This window comes from Orbicella faveolata, unplaced genomic scaffold (assembly GCF_042242905.1).
Source record: "Orbicella faveolata isolate gen_17 unplaced genomic scaffold, um_ofav_v1 contig_3, whole genome shotgun sequence".
NCBI classification, from domain to species: Eukaryota; Metazoa; Cnidaria; class Anthozoa; order Scleractinia; family Merulinidae; genus Orbicella; species Orbicella faveolata.
Window position 1 is genome coordinate 19,049,622 of NW_028301558.1, and position 24,508 is coordinate 19,074,129.

Sequence of the window (24,508 nt, forward strand, 5' to 3'; positions counted from 1 at the left end):
GATAAATGTGGTATCCACGGCACCCTTTCTACTCGAACTCAGAGCCATGCACAATTTGAAAGCAAGTCTCTAGTTGAGAGAAAAATGTACATGACAGCACTCCAAACAAAACTGTTACCGCAAACTACATATTCAACGATTTGCTGCTGGCGTCACCGATAACCACGTCGACACCTTCCAACAGAATAGACACAATTAACCCGTAAAAAGGTGACACTGAGAGGCTAGCAAAGCAAAACATAACGAAACACCAACAATTACTGGAAAATTAGATGATACAGCTAGCAGACGAGATAAAGTTTGGACTTGCCTGACCTTGAGCTAGGACGGGGGGGGGGGGGGAAGAGGGGGGCGGTTTTGTTTTGCTTGCCTTGCCGGCTTAAGGGGGTGGGGGGGGGAGACGCCGAGCCTCTCCCCTAGATCCACCACTACACATGTAGCAAGGTGGAGGTATGCACGTTCACACATTAGGGAGCTTAAGCGACGACGACGACGACGCCGAGGACGAGGCTTAGTAAAAAATGAACTCATATTTTACAAGCGAAATTCGTGATTGTCTGGATCTGTTCGGTACGCCAATGGCTCTAAAAACGTGCTTAAGCTAAGGGCCTGATTACATGGCGAATTTCAGCCCGGGCTGAAGTTTCAGCCTGGTTAGCCGGGCTGAAATTTCAGCCCGGCTTCTGAAACAAATTCTCATGAAATCAAATTGGCGATTACATGAAGAAGGATTCAGCCCGGGCCGCAATTCAGCCCGGGCAAACGGACTGAAAAGTCTGAAAAAATCCCATGTAATCGAAACGGAATTTCAGCCCGGGCTAAAAAGCAGGAAACAAGATGGCTGCTGCTACGAAGTAGAAGCGATCTCAGTGGAATAAAGGCAATAAAATAGAGAATATCGCTAATTTCAAAGCTTAGATGGAATATAAGAACATCGAGACAAGGTTAAACAGCACGAGGCTGTCAGGGAAGCCATGAACTCGGCAAGCTTGAGGACATATTTCCTTTCTATAAAAGTACGTCTTTCTGGCTGAGAGACAGGTTTCGTTTCAGTTCCATCATCATTGTAGGGTGTTACTATCCCAAAAAGTTAAAAATTGAGCGTCAACAAAAGGTGAAACTACGAGAGAAGCAATGCGCCTATTTTCACGATTCGTGTTCTCGGCGCCATTTTGATTCTCTGGAGACTTTTCGCACACAATTTCATATTTGGCGCCGAGGCTAATATTTCAGCCCGGGCTTAAATTCGTTATGTAATCGCAACAAAATTTCAGCCCCCCTAACTGGGCTGAAATTTCAGCCCGGGCTGAAATTCGCCATGTAATCAGGCCCTAAATATGGAACGACGGCTTTCAATTCCAAATGGAGATATGAAAAATTAGCCGTCGTCTTCCACTGCACGTTCCGTAGACGACGCAGAACTTGGTCATTTCACGTTGTTGTTTTGCAAGCTCCCTAATCACGGGAGTGCACAACGACTGGCCAACGTTAAAAGAATCGACGTGTCCTTTGACACTTTTTTTATATACGTACGCCATTAAAATTCGTGCCACCTTCGAGAAATGTGCATTGATGAATCAAAATATTTTCATTGCATCAGGTTGAGTATTCCAAAGTAATGCTCGCACTTCAATTGTTTCTGAGGACTGTTTTTTTTTGGTAGATATAAAATAACAAAAGTTGTCAGGGTTTCCATTAAAAACAAGAAAAACATTCCAGAGCTGTCGAATATTTTAAAGAAATACCAGTATTTCAGCACCACCATTTTAAATGCCTAAACAAGGCTAGGGTACAACTCGGCTGCGCCGGACTAATTTGGAAACGCAACAATCACCGGTGGGTTTTTGTGTTTGACGAAAACTCCGGCAAGGAAATCACATGATTTTCGTGGAGTCATCGTTTTCGAAAAGGCCCAGTTTCAAAATAGTTTCCGTCCGCACTAACACGCAAAGCCGGCGTTTTCCAATGCAAGTCCTCCGGTTTGAAGAGCGTTTTCAAAAAAGCTACGTTTTCGTGACGGATTATTGTGGACGGTAGGCCTAACCGTAGAAATAAAGCTGCGTTTTCAAATTTCTTTGGCGTAGCGTGGACGGGCCCTAAACTTCATTCATAATTACAGTGGAACCCCGTTCATCCGGTCACCAACAGGCCACAAAAATCTGGCCGCATTAACGGCATGGCTGCATAAAAGGGGTTCTTTAACTAGGAAAACGACTTACTGAGCTTTTGTTCGAGCCAAAATGAAGTGGCGGCCGTAAGGGGCGCCGTAAGGCGTCCAGTTCTGATATATACAACACAAATATTGTCAAACGCTTGATTTTCATTTCATTCTGTCCGTATCCAGCTAAAGTTCACAAAGTCTGTCATTATATTACATTTCAAGAAGCTCAAAAACCAGTTCTTATTTTCTTTTCTTCTTCCACCGGAAACAGGCCACACACACAAAAAAAAACATCCGACGATCCTCGCTTCAGGCCGCGCGGTTAATAAGCGCCCTGCCATATGCTAGCAAAAGCCGGGCATTAAATCGAATCATTTCGGCATGTGGCTTTTGGCGCAGTGGGTGGCCATGGGTGTACTCAAACGAGAGGAAAATTTTTGATATGAAAAAAAATATTTTCACAAAGATGAGACATTTCGTCGCTTGTACCTCCTCGTCACAAACAAAACAGCAATCTTTTATGGTCATCGTTTTTATTTTGCCTCGTTAGCAAACTCCTGGGCTTTAAAGACTTTAAATACTGGAGGAAAAATTATGATAAACTCATACTTTTAACCAGCTGTTTAATTTCAGTTGGTGAGGATGACTTTTAACTCTACATGATAACAAACCATACTTCAACTGACTTTTCTAAAAATTATTATAAGATTACACCAGGCATTTTTTTAATGTCCTATAGATGGACAATATTGTCACAGGTAACTGAGCACCCAGCAAAACTGGATTAATTTCAACTTTTGTCCCAAGATCAACGCAACAAGAAACGGAAAATATGAGACTTAAAATTATCTAGTGATGCCTTCATCTAAATAAGGTAGAATAAAGGTAATACAGGAATATTATCCATCATTTTGATATTGTATAAACATACATTTTTATACTGTAAGTCTAGTTATATTTTTTCTTTACTCAACATAGCGTTTTGTGGAACACTTCCATCAAAATCTGTATCAAGTAACCTGGGGGCAATTCCTCCCTAACCAAATTGAATACTGTCATAAGAAAATGATATTATCTTTTATATTAATTTCTTCACTTTGGTCAAGATAACAAAGTTTATAATCAATCAAATATTTTTGCTCTTGCATAATTGGTCTTAATGTCTCATGTGACTGATTATGGCCCGGCTAAAAATGGGGAATATCCAAATGGTATCCCCAATTTTCAAAACTGCACTTGTTGCAAAAAATACTTGAAGGATATTAAACACAATAGCCTCCATTTGGTGAAAAACTATGCTTGGATATTATTTTTTCCTTGGACATAATCTGTTCCCCAAAGCTCACAGTTTTCCTCAAGCTATGTTCTTGAAAAACTGTTAGCTTCTCAGAACAGATAATGTCTGCAGACAAATATCTGAGCACATTTTTGCGCCAAATAGAGGCTATTCAGTTTATTTATCTATCAGATCTTTTGGATAGCATAAGGCCCAGTTCAAAATTTACATGTGCCAAACCTAATTTGTTGCTATTACACGTTAGGTTCATGTAAAGTTTGAAGCCTGAATCAGTTTCAACCCACACAGTACTGATTAGTATTCATTATTATTTTAGGTCGACCTTGCTGTTCTATTCTACTATGCCAGTGGAATAGAACAGCATTGACTTTGATTCAGATGTTGAACATTACAAGAGCCAAATCTAAGACATACATTATGGATGTTTAATATAAATTATTCTATTTTACCTCAAAGATTTCAAGTAAATGTTTGATCCTAAGCAAGGTATTAATGTTTTTAACCAAAGCAATTAAAAATTGCTGCCACTGCCTTGGAGAGGCTACCAAGTTGGTTCAAACACACAACTTATGCTAACTGCCCCTCTCATTTCTCCAACTAGATTTTTACTTGCTTATAGTTTAAGGCAGGACTATGACCATGACATGGCCATGGAATAAGTTAGTATTGATTAATTAGAGATGCTTCTTTAAGCTGCTTTCCTGAGCCCTCCTTTAGCAGCCTTGTGGATTGCAGGATCAAGTTTCCATATTTTATGCTGTCCTTTCACTGGAAATTTCAGTGCCAGCTGCTGTGGATTTTCACAAACAAAGACATAAGGAGATTCTGACTCTCCTTCTGGGAACTCTTCTTTGTAATCTTCCTGGGCAAGACAGTCAGCAAGATCTACACAACCCAGCAGACATGATATAGGATACTGTTTTGGAAATGCCACATTTCCATCTCCATACAAAGCTCTATACATGCCTTCGACAGCTGCAATATCCTGCTCAGTCGGCTGCTTGGCAGCTGCAGCAATCCACAAACGTCCACGGTGGGGTGTGTACCATGTGCGGCCTTCAACTCTCTTGATTCCTAGCACAAGCAGTGAGGCCCAAGGTTGATGCATGCTCAGACATGCACCAGTATCACTCATCTCCTGAAATTCTTTATCTTGGATACGTAGAACTTCTCTTCCCTGCTGTTTCTCTGCCAAACCCTTAACATTTTGTAGTTTGCTACCTCTCTTAGAAGTAGAAACAAATTTTAATGACGTGACATTTGGAAAATCAGGATTGGCAACACTTTGTTGTTCAGAGTTTTTATCTGAACTATAAAAACCAGAAGCAAGGACAGCAGCATCAGAATTAACACCATAATCAACCTCCGTTTCACCCTCATCAATGACTTTTCGGCCAGCAAAGTCAAGTGTCACCTTCATCTCCCTACGTGAGCCATGTCGTTTCTCCCTTAGCTCATCTTCTTTCTTCTTCAAAGCATCTCTTTCCTTTTTGGACAGCCACCTGTTAGTGTCACTTGCAAAGTAGTCGCATTCATCGTCAATCACCTTTGTGCGACGCACACCACTCTTGTCATACTCTATAAGCCTGTTTTTATGAGCAATAGCCTTTTGAAGACCTTCGTCTACTGTTGATGTCTCTGCTTTTGCTCCTGTGTCACTTTCTATGGTTTGCGTCAGTAGCTTCTGATATAGTTTTTGACTCTTTTTGGAATTTCTCGCCAAGATTTCTTGTTCCTCTTTGGTACAAACTAAAGCTCCACAGAAGAAGCAGGGACCTGAGCCTTCCTGCATGCAAACAATCCGTCCACACTCTATGCAGTTATTCACCAAGCTGTGCTTTTGGCCCAAACATTCACAAGGATGCCTGCCGGGCAAGCGTACGGAGCTTCGTGCTTGTCCCTCAGCGCTATAAAGCGGCACAAATTTTGCGTTCTTTTTCTTTGTTTCTTTCCCTGAATTGATAAGTGGGTCCGTCAAACCACCACCAAAATTACCTGAACATTTCTGAGAATATGAATCGGCATAAGAAGAATTTTCAATGCCAGCTACTAGATCAGAAAATTCCACCAAAATTTGGCGATGCTCGCGATTTTTTGGGTCAAGAAAACTTCGCAGATACGTTTCTAGCTCACTCGCGGTATTCAGGGACAAGATGTAGCCCGTCACATCGTCATCAGCGTCTGTTATTTTCAACAGTTCTTGAATACACCACGCTTTCACTTCGGTAGAAACAACCGAGACAGGCGCCATTTTCTTTTCCCCAAAAGAATTGCGCAGGGGCCTTTGATACTACCGCTGATGTGTCGCGTGCTCAAACGAAAATTCGGTCAGATGTTTGAAAGGAAGTGAGTGAGTCAGTGGAACGCTGATGTCGGGATCAGAAACACCGCCTGTTTCCGATTTTGCTTTGTTGTCGTTCACCAATGTTTAGTCTTTCACACACTGCTTTTAGTGTAAGATATGGACAGCGTGAGATATTTGTCCTACCATCAGTGGAAGGAGAGTAAAGGCGACACCAGTAAATGCCCTACATATCATCAGAAACTACTGGAGAATGTCGAGACACTTGAATCAAATGTGGGAGCGATCGATAAGCAGATAACTGGTTATTTAGATGCGACTAAATTTTTCTGTGGGGCAGGCTCCCAGCTGGCAGAATCCTTTTCAACGGTCTTAAAAGAAACCCCGCTACTAGAAATCTCCCAACAGCTGAAACAAGTGGTTGAAGAAATCGACCATGTTGCTCATCAGTCGAGTGTTCATATCACAAGTCACATTTTGGGGACGCTTTGCGAGTTCAAGGCGACTTTGCCTGGCCTTAGGCGAGCCATTGAAGCGCACAAGAGAAGCGTGCAGAATTACGAATCGTGTCAAGAAAACCTGGAATTGTTAGAGAAAGACGAAGGCTTGGTAAACAATGATGGCAAGAGACTCAAAACAACCCGACAGAGATTCCGTGCAGCGACTGAAGAACTGACAACGGAAGAAGAGAAATTGTACAGAAGCTTTTCTGAAGTAGAGGAAAATCGAGTCAAGGTATGCTCTGTTTAAATATGAGATCTAGAACGTTCTGTTTCGGCTTGACATTTGAAGTGTGTATATAATTGCGATACCACCAGCTTGTAGTGTAGTGTATTTACTGTGTTATTTCTCGATAAACAGTTTACTTCACTGTTTCCCTTCTATCAAAAGAAACTAGGTGAAGTTTTAAATATGTACATCATAGATTAAATGCTTTTCACTGTGTTTTATTTGCTCGATTTTTGTACAAGATTAACCTTTACCAATTCATCTCTTTTCGTGAGTGGATTAATTTAATAACTGCTTTGTTTCGAGGTAAAACGCGCCAAGGCCAAATGCCTGCGTGAAATCATTTTGTCATGCTCTCAAAATAACTACAGAAGCGCATTTACCTTAAATAAGCTTGAGTCTTGTGCAAATACTTCTTATGTAACTCAACAGTGAATAAACCAGAACATATCTTTTGAGGGGAACTTATAGGTGATCAAGAGTTGTCTCAGGAATTCGTTGCAATGTTGTGTCGGCCGCTAAACTGAACACATTTTTGGCGTGACCTTCGGGCTATCGGAGTTTCTCAGGTGTTAAATTGCATCTGTCGTTTTAAAGACCACTTTTGCCTCTTGACACTTTCGTAACAAAACGTTTTTAAACGCATTAATGATTATACACCACATAGGAATGGTCTTCACGTTTTAATCTGTCAAATTTTAATCCAGGCTACTTTACCAACGATAAGCTTGATTCTTCAAGGAGTTTATTTCTCTCATGTTGAGAATCTTATTTATGCGCGCAGCTTGTTGTAAATCGTTTTGAGTAGATGCGGAGTCAAAACATCCCGATAAACTCCCTTTCTGCTTGAATATTTGTTCTGACATGACAGGGGGCTTTTTTCATAATATCAGCTCTTCAGCGTTTCACTCTCCAAATGTTCTTGTATAAATTGTACACATTTGTAAACCTGTGAAGACTTAGAAAAAGCAAAATCCACAAATAAACATAAATACATTGAATAATTTTGAACATTCTTTGTTCAATACGTGTATAACAAAAATATTGCCCTGCCTTCAAGTGAGATATCACAGGATCTCACATAAAATGCACAGCATAACTATATTGCGTAGCTGTCAAGGAAATAATTTCTGCTATGCAACATTAATCATTCATTCTTGATAAGTCACATGCAGACCATTGTTTATACAAAAATGTTGACACTGATGGATACTTTGAACCAAAGAAAAAGGCAACAATTTTCACATCAAGCACTTAGTTTTTATTTTCAGACATTCTTTATTGTATAATTTCTCTGTATCATGGTGGGAGCTTTTTCCTTGCTTGTACATAAATCGTAGCCAGGTTTATCCTGTGCTTTTAGATGCAAATATAAAGGGTTTTGGATTCAATGTTTTGATTTGCAGACTAGAAACATTCATTTCGAAAAGTGCAGCTGCTGTGTCTGTCAGATCAAAAAAATTTTATAAACTAGTGGCAAATTTGAATTCTTTTAATCCCAGTGGTCCATACTTAATTATAGATACATGCTAATTAAAAGCTGCTGCAGAAATGTTTTCTTCGTGTAAAATGTTAACAGGTTTTTACCACCGTTATCATTTTCTTGTAGGATTTTTATAAGATACATGTACATGTACTTGTATCTTTATTCTGTCCTATTCCATAAAGCAAGCTGAATAAATTTTTCTGTCAAAACTGAAATCTAAAACTCTCCTCGAAAACAAAAAATAATGCATGTGACTTGGCAAATAAATTGAATATTTGCATAAATTTTCTATCTGTCGTTTTAGAATAAAAACAAAATTATTGCTTGTGGTCCACTTTTCAAATGTTGTGTTATATTTTTGTCTGAGTTATGTTTACACCATGTCATTGTCTGTTTTGTACAAACATTGTGTGCTATGATTTTTGTCTCAACTTGAGATTGCCTGAGCAAAGTTGACTTGAATTGGCACCTTCCTCTGAACCAACTGCCAATTATGTAATGGATCATGTTTAGCGCATGTCTCAAAATTAATTGATATTCTCCTAACTTCCAATACATCAACACCGACAATACATGTAGCTACATACATAAAGCTAAAAGAGGGGGGTGGCCGTATTAAAAAGGTTCTTTCAATAAGAAAATGGCTGACTGAGCTTTTGGTCTGGCCACAGTAAGTTAAAGTGGCCGTAACAACGAGGTACTGTAGCTGTATTATTAGGGTGGCGGTAAGGCGGGGTTGCACAGTAACAGCAAATGTTATCCAAATGATTATCTTGTGATAACTTTAAAGCACAGGAGTGTCATGTGATCTATTTTTGAATAATGATACTACAGAAAAATTCCTTGTGCATTGCAAGTGCATGTACATGTACCACCGCTAAAATATGTTTAGAGGATATTATACAGCAGTGCGAAGATATGAATCTTATTTTGAGTGGTAAGAGCAATATTTGATGAACAAGGGCAGCGAGTAAGTAAAATGTTGTTTTTAACACAAGAAAATAAAATTCATATTTTCAAGCCAATGTGTCATAATTTTTCTTGGGGGTCAGTACAAAATAAAATTTAAAAAAGGATCTGGGGTGTTAGGTTTTAGGGAGATTGATGTGGGATTCTTGCAGGGTAGGGTGGGGTTGGGAACTGATGGGGGTGGGTGGTTTGCATGCTATTCTTTTTAAGAACCCCCCAAAATGTGAAAAAAAAAAATGGTTCAGAAAATTTTACCACAGTGTAGGCTGAAACAATATAATCTAGATTGATATCATTCTGATTTAAATAACAAACTGACAACATTTTCCAATAGAAACACTTATGTCTATACATAATAAATATCATTTACATTCCTTTAGATGTTGGGTTCCTGCTTCCTCTCCCTGTTACAAGTCCAGTCACAGTTTTTGATGTCGTCAGCGGACTTGACAGTGTCACTTGGTGGCTTCCATGAGATTGGTGACTATCTGCGGGACAGAGAGGTTACCCTAGCTCTCAAGGATGCTACAGCAACATGGCTTTCTCTTGCTCAAGTATGTCAAGTATTTCACAGTGACATGAAGATGTCAAGTGATTACAGGAAGTTCACCAAGCAGCCAAGTTATATTTCCCCAGTATAATGCTGTTTGCTTTGAAAGTTTATCAACCAGTGTGATTTTTATTTGCTTTTGTTTTTTCACATTATGATGATGAGGTCAAGATGTAGTAAAATAAAATTGAAACTGGTTTACAAAAATTTCAAATTACATTTTTAACCACCACAACATTACACTGACATCTAAAATGTCATTATTTTCCTTTTCTAAGAATTAAGCTCCTTTCAGTTATTTGTTAATGACTGACTATACATAATAAACCTTGTATTCACTAATATACTGCACTCATTGTAAATTTCTTTTGCTACACATAGCAACCTTGAGAAAACAAAAAAAAAATTAAAAAGTTAAATTGAAAGAAACCTGGAGAATTGGATGTTTACTGTAGACATTTCAAAATAGTAGATTGTTTCTTTGTTCATTTTCTCGTAGTCAAACCAAGCTTTGCGTCAGGGAGAGGTATTATCGCGGGAACAGTTGCAATTCTTAACGTTGGGTAGTCATGGAGAACTTGCTGATCCAGAAAGGAAGGAGTTGATACAAAAAGTCAATACTTTGCTAAAGGTAATAACAATATTTATTAAACCCTGTAAAATCTAATGATACAAAGCATCTTTTTTACAATCCATGATTTGCTCACTGTATGTTGCATGCATTAATCATTATTGTGTAATTTCAGAAAATTGCCATACCTCCCCACAGAAGGGATTTTTTCTAAGAGCCCACCCCCACCCCTCTGGAAATTCCGATTAAGCTTCATACATTTCTTTAAATCTTTTGGCCTTACAGAACCCCCACCCCCGGGAAATTCCAATCCCTTCTGTGGGGGAAGTACAATGTCGAGATACTTTCTGGAACTGCACATTGCTATATTTTGAGTGCAGAAGTGAGACTTAAGGAAAACATTCACCAAAGAGATATTTTAATCAGAAAAAAGTTTGGTGTAAAATAGTATTGTTTTGAGACATTGTGAGTGATAACGTTTTGGCAGAGTGCACTATTGTGATGGTGTTGGGGGCTGCTGTCTGCTAAAGCCCTAACGTAATAAGGCACTAATATGTTAGTTATTAATATTTGATTAAAGTAAGTTGTGCTAATGCAGTGGTTTAATATACCGTAAATCTTTGAATTATTGCATCCCCTCCAAAAAACGCACCCTTCGAATAAGTGCCCTTCCTATCAGCCAAAATTTAAAATTAACGCCCCCCCTCCCCTTCCCCCATTTTGTGGACGAGTACAACAAGGGATGTATAGTTTTTGTCGTGTAGTATTGGATTTATACATTGTTTCACTTTGTGAACAATGGGATTTAAACTTAAGAATCAGCTTTTTATGTCGATAAACAGCTTATGCTGTTGTCTACGTGCAGATGTTGTATTAAAAATGATCATGTCAGACCATGATTTGGGAAAAATTAAACGAGCGCCTCCCCTCCCTCGATTAAATGCCCCCCTCAAATAAGCGCCCCTATCTTCTCCTAAATTTTAGGGTGCTAATTTGAGGATTTATGGTACATGTACTATTTAATCAATGAGAAAAAGCACGGTTTTCGTTATTTTTTATTATAATAATTATTATTATTATTTTTTTAACTTGACATTTAGTTTACTCTCCACCTCTGGTTTTTAGTTTAAGTACACACCTCTTTTTTTAATTTTAGTTTATTGGAAGACTCATGTACTTTACACAGGGGCACCCAACAGATCGTTTCGATAAATTATCTGTTTGGAAGGCCTTTAATCCCCTTTGATTTTCTGAAGAGATTTGTCACGTTGAACTTTCGTGATATGAGAAATTTAATGTCTGTTGTTTTCGAATTGTTAAAAATGTCGTTTTGGGTACCAAAAAACAGTTTTCTTTATGCTAAGTGACATTTTCCCCTTAATTTCTTGGAGTTGCGTTACATAATTTTGCCAGGTATTTACTGATGCATTTTTGTCCTTAGAATTACAAGAAAGTGTTTGATCGAGCACCAACACCAGAAGCAGACATACCTGCTGGCTTTCACAAGAATCCCAGAGGAATAGAGCTGGCTCTAAAGGTATGTTTCACTGTGAAATATTTAAACTTGTAGCCTTCCCTTTGGAGCATGCAAGCATTTATTGATGCAAGCTTTTGATGTACTTCAGGAGTTTGCCAGAGATTGATGAATAACCATCTACATGTATAACAAGCATCTTTTCAAAGTCATTTGACCATCAATTGAAATGTCTTAACGACACTTTCCTCTCACAATACTCCTCCATCTTCAAGCATATTTGTCAATACAAGCTAATTGCTGGGGCAACCAGACAAAATTTTTCCTTTTGGGGAGGGGAGGGTTTACCTGTGAGAAGTTACCTTAGTCTCATATTTATGTTTCAATATTTAATTGGGTTTTTAAATAATTAGGCTTTCTACAAGTTTTCAATTGTTTTTTATTTAGGTGACCACAAGTTCATTAGTTTTACAAACTACATGTATTATGTGAGCACTACCCTCTTTAAAAGTTTGATTGGTTGAATTGATTAGCATCCCACTCAGGCAGAAAAGTGATACTTCAAGTTTCTTCATGTTATGGGTGCCAGGGATAAATACAACACTAGCATCAGTCATGTTTTCCATACCTTTTGTGATTCTTGAATTAATAAAATAATATGCAGGGATATCACATAGCTTTGAAGTAGGAAGCTTTATTGTTGGAGCAGGCAGGTGATTTTGCCATGGTTTTCTAAAGAATCTGAAAAATAGCTCAGCAGAATAGCTGGCTGAGATCATGAAATACATGTAGTACTGACAACCCAGAATCAATGTTTGGTTTTAACAGGGATGCTGTAGTGAGTTAGAAGCTGTGGCTGCTGGAGGTGTCACAGAAGCTGTCACCATTCAAGAAATGGAACAACAGATCCTAAAGCAGATTCCTAAATTACAATTAAGAATTGGTGAGACAGCAATTTTGGTTATTTTCATCATACAATCATGTACCTTACATATGCACTTGGTTCAAGTTCCCTTGGGATTAGTTAATGTATCTATTTGTACCTATAATTGTAATCAAATGAAAGTTCTGCAAATTTGGCATGGCAGATATTCTAAATTTAAAATAGTAAATTACAATATCTAGAGAGGGAGCCACATCAGCTTAACCTGGTTTTCATATGGGTGACCCTCTATCCTGGTCGTACTGGAATTCATTTGGTTTGTTGGTTTTTTGTGGAGGGACGAAAACCAGAGAACCCGGAGAAAAACGCTTGGAACAAGGCAAGAACCAACAACAAACTCAACCCACATACACCTGTATGGCATTGGGCTGGAATCGAAGCTGGGCCACATTGGTGGTAGGTGAGGGCTCCTACCACTTCATCATCATTCATCATCCCTGCTCCCCAGGATGGTACAACTTTAATCCTGATTCTATTGTGAGAATTGAGGGGATAACAAATTACTTTCTTGCTTTTAGGTTATGTCATGACTGAAGTGTGCTCTTCCCCAAGTAAAGCCAATGACAACTACAAGTCTAAACTGGTAAATATTTTGATGTTGTGAGGGGGGGGAGGGGGGGGGGTGTGGACCATATGACTTTTGAGTAGGGTGTGTGGGTGAGTGATTTTGAAAAACATTTATTGCAAGCATACTTGTACCCCAAAATAATTCATGCACATGACCATTGCCAAAAAATAATTCCAAGGAGGTGGAAAAAAGCATGTTACACAGAGAAAAAAATTGACAAGTATCCCATCCCAGGGGAATAGAAATGCTCCTTGTAGCTGCACAAAGGTTGCATAAAGTACAAGTAATGCCATTATGTGTTATGAAAGTGAAGAATGATCATCACAGTAAATTTTCCAATTTAAGCAATTGGAAAGAAGAAGCCTGAAAAAAATCAGGGCTTCAACGGGATTCAAACCCGTGACCTCCGCGATACCGGTGCGATGCTCTACCAACTGAGCTATGAAGCCACACATTGGGAACGAGGCCACTTAATTGAGTTCATATCTTCCCGTGAGGAGTGAAATGATGTGAAGTTTATATGAAATAATTCATATATGAACTTCATTTCACTCCTCACGGGAAGATATGAACTCAATTGAGTGGCCTCGCTCCCAATGTGTGGCTTCATAGCTCAGTTGGTAGAGCATCGCACCGGTATCGTGGAGGTCACGGGTTTCGAATCCCGTTGAAGCCCTGATTTTTTTCAGGCTTCTTCTTTCCAATTGCTTAAATTGGAAAATTCACTGCAATGATCATTCTTCACTTTCATCTAAAACCGCAGTTCATATATGAATTATTTCATATAAACTTCACATTATGTGTTATGTTATTTGACACCTGTCTGGAGTCTTTTTCAGTCAACACTTATTTAAATGTGCATTAACTGATGCAAGGTCTTTCTTTTGCCTGTGTTAAATTTATTGTGTTGCAAAATAGTAGATGGAAGTTTGAAAATCAATAATGTTGAAGAGATTAATGACTGTTCATGTAATTAGGACAGATATTTCAGTGAACTACTCTTTCAACTCTTTCTTTTTTCCCTGAATAGCACTGTATCAGAGACCTTGTTAGCTCTGTTGCCAAGCAGAATGACATCCCCCTTAACCATGAGACCCTGGATATGTTTGTGCTGATGGTGTTGTATGAGGCCTGTTCTCCAGTGCCCAGCTCTGCTGCAAAGACTGCTGTGCAGCTTGTATTTGGCAGAGCTCACCTGGTGAGTAAACATTCTTTTGGCTACCATTGATAGCAATTTTCAGTCAATTGTTATCACAACCTTTTTATCAAATCACTGCAACACAGGAACCAATGAGAACTCAGGTAAATACCAAATCCCCCATACACCTGTAGGGTGGTTTCAAGTGTGCCCAGGAGAACACACCTGTATGACCAATTCAGAAATAAGAGTATTTGCTTTTAAAGCAGTTAAATCACGTTATACATGTTCACTGTATGTAAAACAAAACCAAAGCTACATGCATTCAAACATTTTTTGACACACATGGAAACCATGGTTTGCTAGAAGGGAGATTATATGGACAAAAGTGAAAAGTGAACAGATGATGACAGGTCAAATGTTACTTTTTGTCATTTTAATTAGGTTACAGCGAAGCCAAGTAAAGAGAAAAACACTCGGCTGGCCCAAGTGTATGTCAAGGGAACATCCATTCATGTTGAGGTCTCCACCACATGGTATGTCCTTTGATAGTCAATTCCGTGTGAAGTTCTTATTATTTAATTAAGCTACATGTTGTGTACATCAGCATTTGACAGAAATATCAGGGCTGTCATTAAGGTTTTAGTCACCTGTAGCCTTATTCTCTACACCCGTATCAAATTTGTTACATTATGGGTGAATTCTATCAACAACAGGCAATTTCACCCGTAGCATCAAGGGAAAATCAAGCATACTCAGCCGCAACAGGTGCTACAGGTTACAGTCCTTAATGACAGCCCTGAGTAGTTTACTGCACTGTGCAATGTACATGTATGTACTATAACTGAAAAGCTTAATTTATCAGAAGACATTTGTTCTTTTCTCAATTTTTTTTTTTCATGTAGGGTCATTACAGAAGATGCTACCACATTTGCTTGTCTGTTAAAAGACCTGGACTCTCCATCTCCTTTGGGTACCATTGATGCTGTTTATACATCCAAGTTTAGTTTGATGGACTATCTGGAGGATAAGTGAGTAACTTATTTCAGGTAGTTAAATGTCAAGGTTGGGCAAGTCCTCCTTATGTACATTTACTTGTAAGTGATTATTTGCTCTGTAAGAGTAGGGCTCCTCCAAGCTAACAGAGATTGGATAAACTGTCTGTTGTGTAAGGCGGTAGCAGGTATTACTATATATGGGTTATTGACCAAGTGTGAGGTCAAATATTGGCCAAGGTCTCTTTTGCATGTTTATGGACCAAGACGAAGACCAATCCAGCCATCTTGATTTCTACTGTAATTGCACATAGGGAATTTGCATGAATGGCTGGGCATGTCAGAATCACATGCTTAATATACAATAAAAGAAAAAGACGGGACATTGTTTAACACACCTAAACAAACCTGCATGCAAAATTTGGAGCTGTTTTGGCAAGCCAAAAATCACTTTAAACGCCCTTTTACCACCAAGTTGTTCAGTTTCTTTTTCTTATGGACACACAAAATTTTGTGATAGCAGAAATCCATCTCTAGACCACTGAAATAGAAAGTAAAGAACTACCAACTACTGTATTTTTAATTAGCATGGTTTGAGTACTGTTTTGGGCTATCCCAAACTTATGACCTTGGACTCTGCCCAAGACCTCTGGCAGAGATTTTCTCCTCTTTGACCTCCCAGTTGGCAAATAATGTATATTAATAATATTCTTCATAACATTTCAGAGAAAGACCTCTGCCTGCAATTCACATAAAACGTCGCAACCTTTCCAAGTCTCCACCCTTGCTGACTAAACTTGATGCATCACCAAGTCACAAGCACAAAAGTTTTAGGAAAACCTTCACCAAAGCCACATCCAAGATATTCTCACGGAAGTCTGTGGCAACCAAGGCTGCCAGTAGCGCAAATATGGTAGCTGATGCAACCAATCTGAATGCTGTTCCTGGTGCAGGCACCAGACAGGAATCAGCAGGTACATGTAATGCTTTTACTGTAGTACCTATTTAGAAGCTACAAATAATACAATATTATTTCTCACACACCACTGGTAGCCATGTCAAGCTGACCATCACCTGGCCTTTATTGCAAAATCAAAGCTAATGCAATAGCTTAACGTTTAAGACTGGAAAGAGCAAAAAAAGGTTCAAGGCTTGTGCATTATACTGGCATTGTATTATGTTGTGTTATTCAGGTACTTACATGAAGCTTACAGGTTGGTAAAGCATAACAACTACAAATGATTTTTCACTACCCTTATGCAACTGCATCTTTTTAGCCTGAAAACAATTTTTTACATTATTCAGAAATGTTCATAAAGTTTTGACTCTCCTGTTGCTGTAGTGTCTGGCCTGTAACAAATACATTGCTCCTTAAGTAGCCAAGAGCTGGCAAGATCGACTGGAACAATTAAGTCCTGTCAAGCGTATTTGCTGTCTGAAGCCATAAGTGGTGTCACACTTGTGACCCTTCTGTCCAACGCTACTTATATGCATATATTCCAATCAAATTACACTCAAAATGAAATGACTACCTTTGTGTGCAAGTGCTTTCTAGTACATGTACATGTACATGTACAGTATATGTTACGGTCTATCTCTATTGTTTCTAGGTTATAGAACATCTGTAGCATCTAGCACCGATACAGGCGATGAACATGACACAGACATTGAGGACCCAACACCCCTACCCCCACCACGCCCACGGCACTGGGCTAGGAGGGCTAAAGAACAGTCCATGGCCCCTGAAAGTAGCTCAGCGAAGCTTACTGAAGAGCAAAGCAAACCTGATGATCCCTCGTCACCAAGCGATTGGTCAAAATCTGTTCCACAGTTTCCACTGCCGACTTTTAAGCCTACCATCCAAAGTAAGTCACTGCCACATATCCAAAGGTTTTGTTGTTTTTATTGTGTTTGTTTTTGCTGTCTTTAGTTTTAAAAAATTGATTTTACTTTTCATCATTTATCATGTAAGGCTAACATGAGTCAGAGACTTGTCTAATTTATGAAAACCTATCTTTGTTTAGATTCTCACAGTGAAGTGTCATTGGCTTCTCAAGAGGAGCTCACTGAAGTCATCAACTTTCTCTCGGGTGCACCAATCAAACTTCGACTACTAAGTGAAGACGACACCAATCCCAGCATGGCAGAAAGTCACATGACACCTGTCGACAGTGGTTTGGGAAGCATATACAGTGCAGCCTTGAGTAGCATTACGCAGGCTAGTACTGCGCCAACATGTGCAGGTGAAAAAACGGACAACAAGGAATCTCTGGATGAGGTAACAGCATCTTGTAGCCAATCAGAAACCAAGGAAAGAACTAAAACTCCTGATGTGGATTCGTGTAAGAGTGTAGAGCCTTCCAAAAGAATGGTTACCATAGAGACACAGACCTCTCTTTCATCTGAAGTGGGTCCAGTATTGTTAGTGAAATCTGCAGATTCCACCAACAAGGAGCAATGCAGGCCTCCCTCACCAGCCAGTGATGAGCAGAAAAATCAACCATCAAACAGCGAAGGAGCTGATGAGAAGATTCAAAGCCCTGTGTTGCCAGAAAATGACAGCAAAACAAAAAGTGGGCCTAAAACTACTGATGATGGCGACGACAAGAGTGATACTCCTCAACCATCACCTGCATCACAAGCCAAGGAAAATGCTATTGATGCAAGTGTCTCTAGTCCAAACAGTGTATCCAAGGCTGCTTCACCCAAGTTGAGTGTGGCAAATGATGAACAGACTAAAGCAAGCAAGACGCCCAGTCCTGTGTTAGTGACGGTCAGCTCAGAGGAGTGTGATGGCGATAAAACATTGTCCATCAGTGAGAGCCTTAGGTAAGCCTACTTTGTGGTAGTTGTATCTGTAGGACTGCAGTCAAAAGCCTAAGTCATCCCTTAGCCAAGTGGTCAGGGTGTTAAAGTGCTAACCTGTACATAAAAAGTCTATAGTAGTGGTCTAAATGAAACAAATTAATGGAGTGTTGTTCTACTACCCTGTTAGTTGGCTGTAACAATGACTTGCTGGTACCCGTCTATACTCCTGAGTAAAGAGATCCCCCACCCCTTTGCTGAAGTTGATAGAAAAAGGAACTGTGAAAGTCAAGCATCTCGCCAAGCACCACACATTGACCCCAGCCAGGACTCGAACCCAGGCTGTTAGATTGGGAGCTTAGTGTACTCTCTCAAGCTAGCAATCAACAATTTTCCTCATCTGTTTTAATAATTACGTAAAATAACGAAATGACTATTTTTCAAAAGGAGTGTATGGGAAAAAGCCAGTCCTCCGTCAGATGGCTCTGATAGTGGTAACACCAATCCTGAGGGTTCACCGCTTCGCAAGAAGGACATGCACGGCTCGCAGGACACTCTGTACCACAGCTGCTGGTCCCTATCGGATTTTCCCGGCAAGGAGAAGAGTGATGATGGTAATGAAGATGCTAAGAGTCTGAATGAGAGTTTGCTACCAAGTAATTCAGGCCCAGGTCTTCTGGACCTCGGTTTGAAGTGGTCAAGTTACGGAAGCAGTATCCATGGTAACCCAGTCTGGGCCAACATTCCCAATGTAAGAATGTTCGATATGCAGTTATTTTTACATTTTTGAATGTTTGTGATTCTAGGAAAGACAAAAATATAGCCAAATCAGGGTGGTTAAGTAAAGGGGTTTATTGTAGTAAATATGATTTAGGAACCCGACTCTATAAACAATTTCTTTTTAAACCCAGTCATACTAGAGGATGGTAAGGGGTGTTGTTACAGTCCAGCAACACAACAGAAAATTCTCTACCAGTGCTCTAACCTGAAACAAATTCGTAGCATAGAGTACTTGTACATGTATCTTCGACAACACGGGTTTCATTGAGGGCCAGGACCAGGCAAATTGGCCGGCTGTGATGGTGATTTTGCCCTCCTGGTTTGACCATCAAGAGGAAAGTTTTTCTTGTCAAGAAGTTCAAAACTTTGCCCAGCTGTGAAAACCAGTTGCCCTTCTGCAGAAAACGTTGATGAAACCACTGAACAAGCAAGGAGAGTACAGTGGTGTCATGCTGTTTGCCTCGAAGAAATTCACGCGAGTTATAGCTTCTAGAGTAAACCTCGTTGATTTTGATATCGGTTGCTCATTTGTTAGGCTTCTGGTAGCAACTGGAATCAATCCCAGGAATCCCTGAGCACGGACAGGTTAGGACGAGGGAAGACTGTATTCTCTCTAGGGCTGGGAATTACTGGACCCGACTTGCTGGCTGCCGCTCGTGGAGGAAGGTACTTTTTCTAACAACGCATAAAGTGTATGTAAATGTTTTGATACTACGCAATTGATGTAGACACTCTTGGAGTGCTTAACTCAAAGGAGTAGAATTTACAGTGGTAATCAGGAGTTGAGAATATGCTCAGTCACGGCGTTTTGAGTTATTTTGGCCATGGACAAAATTACCTTTAAATTGAAGGAAACCTGAAAATAACGGTTAAAAAAAACCCAGAAAAACACGAAAGAGAATATAATAAACCATGAGGAAACGAGGATGGTTAAGGATGGAAAAGATTGACACGGATTACAAATGACGAAGTTGAAAAATTTAGGCTAAACTTTTCAGGACGCGGTACCGTGACGTAACTCCTTTAATTTTGGGTAACAAGGGTTGTCACCATTACACCCGAAGAGTACAGTGTATGTAGTCGCTTGTTGGTAGTCTTAGTGCTTTCGCTTCTTTTTCATGCTCTTCGCACTCGTATTTTGACATTTTTCGTAGACAATTTTTCTCGTTCCGAGAACGGTTTTCAGAGCTCGACTTTTTATGACTGATTATGTTAGTTGCTAAGACATTCTGTGTGATTTATCCTTAGTTGTGAAGTAATGCCCAGTGAAAATGTTTCCTTTATGCCAAATGTCGGAAAGCCTTGGAGTACGGAGGACTTGGCGCAGAAGGTAATGGGCTAGGAGAAGTCTCTTCCCTCAAGTTGATTATCAACTGAGAAGCGAAAACCTTATAGGAATGGCCGCACGAGAACTGGTGCTAATGCCAGTTTTCACATTTGTCTGTCGTTTTTCTTTCTTTTGATTTCAATTCTAAGGCAACGATTCATTAGAGAGGGAAGAGATTACTTGTGGGCTAACAGTATCAGAGGAGTTAACAATAAAGGGAGGGCCATGCGATATGTTTATAATAATTATGCGTGCATATAACTATGTGCATAATAAATAGTACGTCACTTACAGCGGTTTTCAATTGAATGTCGTAAAACAAGAACCAAATCAATCAATCTGGTCAATCACAAAGGACACAGAAAATACAGCGAAGCAATCAATTTTGGAAGTGAATTCAGGTAGCTGACGCGAAGCGCGGGAAGACGTGTGCGAGCGAGTCAGAATTGATTTTGATTTTACTTCTGATTGGATGAAAAAGTGGCGCGAGTTTTTTTGAGCCAATCGTGTGGCGTAGTAATGCATAATCAATTACTTTTCGACACTCAAGAGAAACCGCTTTAAGACTACGGAATTGATAGTCACTTGTCACGTGGTCTTAAATAAAGCTGACTTAACGAAATCTTCGTAATCGCCTAGATCATTTATCTCAGACGCTAGTTTGCTGCGATGTGCTAGGTACAGAGCTGTGCTTTTTTGAAGCGTTCTTGTTTTCAATCCTTGATCGTTCTTTGCGCTTTCTTTTTTAGAATCCTTGGTCAAACCGAGAATCTTCCCCACCCCTGTTGTGGGCCAAGACGACGTCATTAACAGAAGACACTTTGAGGCCATCGCACCACCGACCCCCTCTCCCACCACAGCACTACAGCGACCCCTTCCTCCCGAGGGAGAACTGGTGGCCACAGGGGAGGGGTGCTGCCACTTTGGGTTATCACCACCCCTCCTACGCAAGGTATCATACGAATCTTCAGCGGCAGCGTGCTTTTGACAACATGCCATACGGAATGTCGGGAAGTTTGCAGAGGGGCCGTGGGGCAATGGGCGCACAGTCGGCGTTTAAACCGGTTCAAACAGGTTTTCGTAAGCAAGGACAGCAGGCTCATCTGCAGGTACCTTCTCACTACGCGGTGGGGCATGGGTCGCATCACAATTCGAACCCCCGCTTTTAGTTACAGAAACGGGGAAGACCCTAAAAAAGGAATTGTAGCTGGTGTAATTTTATCGGGTATTAATCAAGGATGTAGTGTTGAAAACCGAAGTGTGATTGTTTTTTTCTCTCTCTGGAGAGCTGTTTTCAGTACCTGTTGAAGTAGCCTGTTAAAGTAATCCCGTGGTTTATATTTGATGAGCCCAACAATGGGTGTATGGAACCGTACGGATACGATTAAAGCAAATTAAAGCAAAACCTTTCGTCGCTTGGCATGGTTTCTATGTTTCCAGCACTTGGCGCCGGTTGCATGGTGCCATGCGCCTGACAGAGGTTAGGACTGTTTACCGTGCTTTGCAAAGGGTTCTACATTTTCCCCCGCGTTTAGCGTGGATTCTATTTTTTCCCGCGCTTGGCAAAGGTTTCATGTTTTCCCGCGCTTTCGGGCCCGTTGATTTGCCTTTTGATAACGTTTTCCAGGCTACAACAGTCATCAGAAAACAGCTAGAAATTAAGTAAGTAGTGAAAAGTTGACGCGGTTTTCAAAATTGCGCTAACTTGAAAGGTTAAACGCCAACAAATAGCGTAGCCTTTGCTTGCCTTGCCTTCACCTCGCAACCGTTGTGAACATAGCTGACAGCGGTTAAAGAGCGTTATGTTGGTCAGCTTTGTTGTTTCTCAGTGGCATAGTTTTGAAAACTGCGTGAAACAAACGAATTATGCGTTATTTTTAGTCATATTTGTCAACGTGCATGCTTTTAGGAAAAATACAGTATTTAGTTTGTTTAAGAGTACTTAGCGTAAAGTAAATATTTGAAGAACAGTTTATTATTTTTGGATAAATATAAAGTTTTAACTGTGTAATCAAGGTTCTAATGCATAAATAAGATTGCGCTGGACAAACAAGGTAAAACTGGATAAGCAAAATTTAAGGAGATTGACAAATTTTACTGAACAGGGAATAGCGTCAGAGTAATTTTGAATTTTTCTTGTTCTTTAATTCAGTAATGTTAATTGATGTTCATAGGTTTTTACTGATATCTATTTTGGCTGCCAAAAGCCGCTGCTTTTTAGAGAGTTGCTTGGAACGCGGGCGCGCCAGGTACCGGTGGCTTTTAGAAGATTTTCTGTTGGGATTATAACCTGCATAGCAGGCAGTTTTGCAAGGGTCTTGGTGGAGCTCGAAACCAGCGCAAGACGTGGGTCTGTCGTTTTCCACCAAAAACCCTGCCGTCAAAACCGCCTGTTCGTCTGGTTAGTTTGCTTGCTTCTATTTAATTTTGTAACGAAAATAGATTCTTCCCTTTGTATATTTTGAGCCGTACTAACATGACATCGCGTTGCACCTTTCTTAGTTTAGACAAGCTTTGGCACCGTGAATACGATGTCATGTTGAGCTTTTTGTTATTTTCGCGTATTTAATGTAATTTTGGTATGTGATGTTTACGAAAAGTTCAGGCCTCTTACTTTACTGCTTAGAGTTTTTCTAAGGTAGTTAAAAATAGAGATATTGGTCGTCTTGAGGAAGCTTCCTACGCAGACAATCTTTGGGCTCGTCACGGGAGGAATATTGCGTGACGAGCCTAAAGACCGTCTGCATAGGAGGCTGCCGTTAAGGCTTTTTGAACAATAGACCAATTTCGATATATTAAAATTCAGCCAAAAACAATAGACCTCAGCACGAGGCTCTAGGGAATAAATTCAGAGTTTGTGGAGTTTATTCCCCAGAGCCTCGTGCTGAGGTCTATTGTGTTAGGCTGAATTTTAATATATCGAATTTGGTCTATTCTGACACCCTGATATGACGAAAAGGCAGTTTTCTCGTCATGCAATCGGCCTGTAAGACGGAAGCAAGTGATGTCACGCGTAACGCAAGTACTGTTGTTAGATTTATCTTGGAAGAAACTGGAGCAAGAAAAACATTCGTGCAACGTTCTTTGAGGACGGTCGAAAAGCGGGTGGGCGACGGCTTGGGGTTACATTTGGATGTTCATTCTTTCGTTGAATTCTGTTTGGGTGCAGTCGATGCTGAGCAGCTCAATTTATGAGTTTCTTCTATGTGGTATTTTGAAATCTAAGAGAACATTGTTTAAATTATAGATTGTAAACAATTTTTGCAGTTTCAATACTGTTTGAAGTTTAATAAGAATATCCTTTTATGGCAATGGTGACATTATTTAACCAAAGTAAGAGGCAGTAAATTTTACAAGATAAATTTTTGTTGATATACGTTACTTCGGCTTATGTGAAAATATCAGTTCAGTGCCCTGGAGTTCTCGGCTTTTGGAGGGTGGGTTAATCCAAATCTGAAACCGTTAAAGCATAAGTTGAAACTAAAGTGAAACTTAATACGAGTGCTTAAGATTAAGTAAAATTCAAACCTTTTCAAAACTTGATTTGTAGAAGAACGAGTTCAAAACGGTTCCGTAATGAACAAAAATTCAGGTTTCGTTTGGAAATATGACGCTTCTATTTAAAGGTGAAAGACAAGAATTAGTTACAAGTAGAGTGGCCTCATCGTTATACCACTTGATAGTGTAATATTGAAGCAAAATTATGTTGTGAGCGAAGTTGTTCTTGAGGTTTTTCCAGAGTCGTCCACCATCTTGGATTTCAACGCTGACGGGAGGGTTGTTGGTCGAACTGCATACCTTCCTAGATCATTTTGTCTTAATTGTGTTCGTGGGCTTTCTGTAGGAATTGATGAAGGGAGAATTGGACCTCAGGGTTCTATTTCCACCTCGTCACCAAACGTATAATCGCTAAGTAACAGCCCAGATGAGCGCGGGTCGCATTGAACAACATCGGTCGAAGTAACTAATATGAAGTTCTATATGAAGTTCTATATGAAGTAGTAGCTGTAATACTAGATAGAAGGACTTGTCGTTTGCCTTAATTTTGGTTTCTGATTTCGTTCCCTGATTTTTGTAAAAGCAAGATGACTGTATAAAGAGATGGTGAATAAAACGAAGTTAGTTCTATTTCAACATGTGTCTGAGGTTATCGTGCCAAGCATCCTGTTGTAAGACAGTCGAGAGGCAATGTACTATTTGGATTACTTGTAAAAATTGAAGGTTGTTAGAGCCGAATCAACAGTAGCAATTAAATGTAGACATGATGATAGATGCGAATGCAGCCATAGCACTACCGGAAAAAAAGACCTGGAAAAAAAATCGTCTTTTTTCCAGTGGTGTTATGGCTGCATTCGCAACTATCATGATGTTTAAAGGTGTTTCATGTTTGGTTTCCATTTTTATTTTTTTGTT

The 24,508-nt window shown here is 39.8% G+C and overlaps 2 protein-coding genes across 2 annotated transcripts; one reads left to right on the plus strand and one right to left on the minus strand.

Moving 5' to 3' along the window:
• Window positions 1-2,677: 2,677 nt before the first annotated feature.
• On the minus strand, window positions 2,678-5,799 carry LOC110068967 (activating signal cointegrator 1-like). The gene has a single exon (XM_020776383.2). The coding sequence runs from the start codon at window positions 5,707-5,709 to the stop codon at window positions 4,147-4,149; it is 1,563 nt and encodes a 520-aa protein (XP_020632042.2). The 5' UTR covers window positions 5,710-5,799; the 3' UTR covers window positions 2,678-4,146.
• A 120-nt stretch (window positions 5,800-5,919) lies between these two features.
• On the plus strand, window positions 5,920-24,229 carry LOC110068959 (uncharacterized). The gene is made up of 16 exons (XM_089298113.1): window positions 5,920-6,495; window positions 9,325-9,498; window positions 9,994-10,125; window positions 11,507-11,602; window positions 12,368-12,482; window positions 13,001-13,065; window positions 14,081-14,248; window positions 14,633-14,724; window positions 15,094-15,219; window positions 15,910-16,157; window positions 16,794-17,048; window positions 17,208-18,012; window positions 18,436-18,739; window positions 19,304-19,434; window positions 20,017-20,098; window positions 20,845-24,229. The coding sequence occupies exons 1-16, from the start codon at window positions 5,920-5,922 to the stop codon at window positions 21,262-21,264; spliced, it is 3,789 nt and encodes a 1,262-aa protein (XP_089154239.1). The 3' UTR covers window positions 21,265-24,229.
• The last annotated feature ends 279 nt before the right edge of the window (window positions 24,230-24,508 follow it).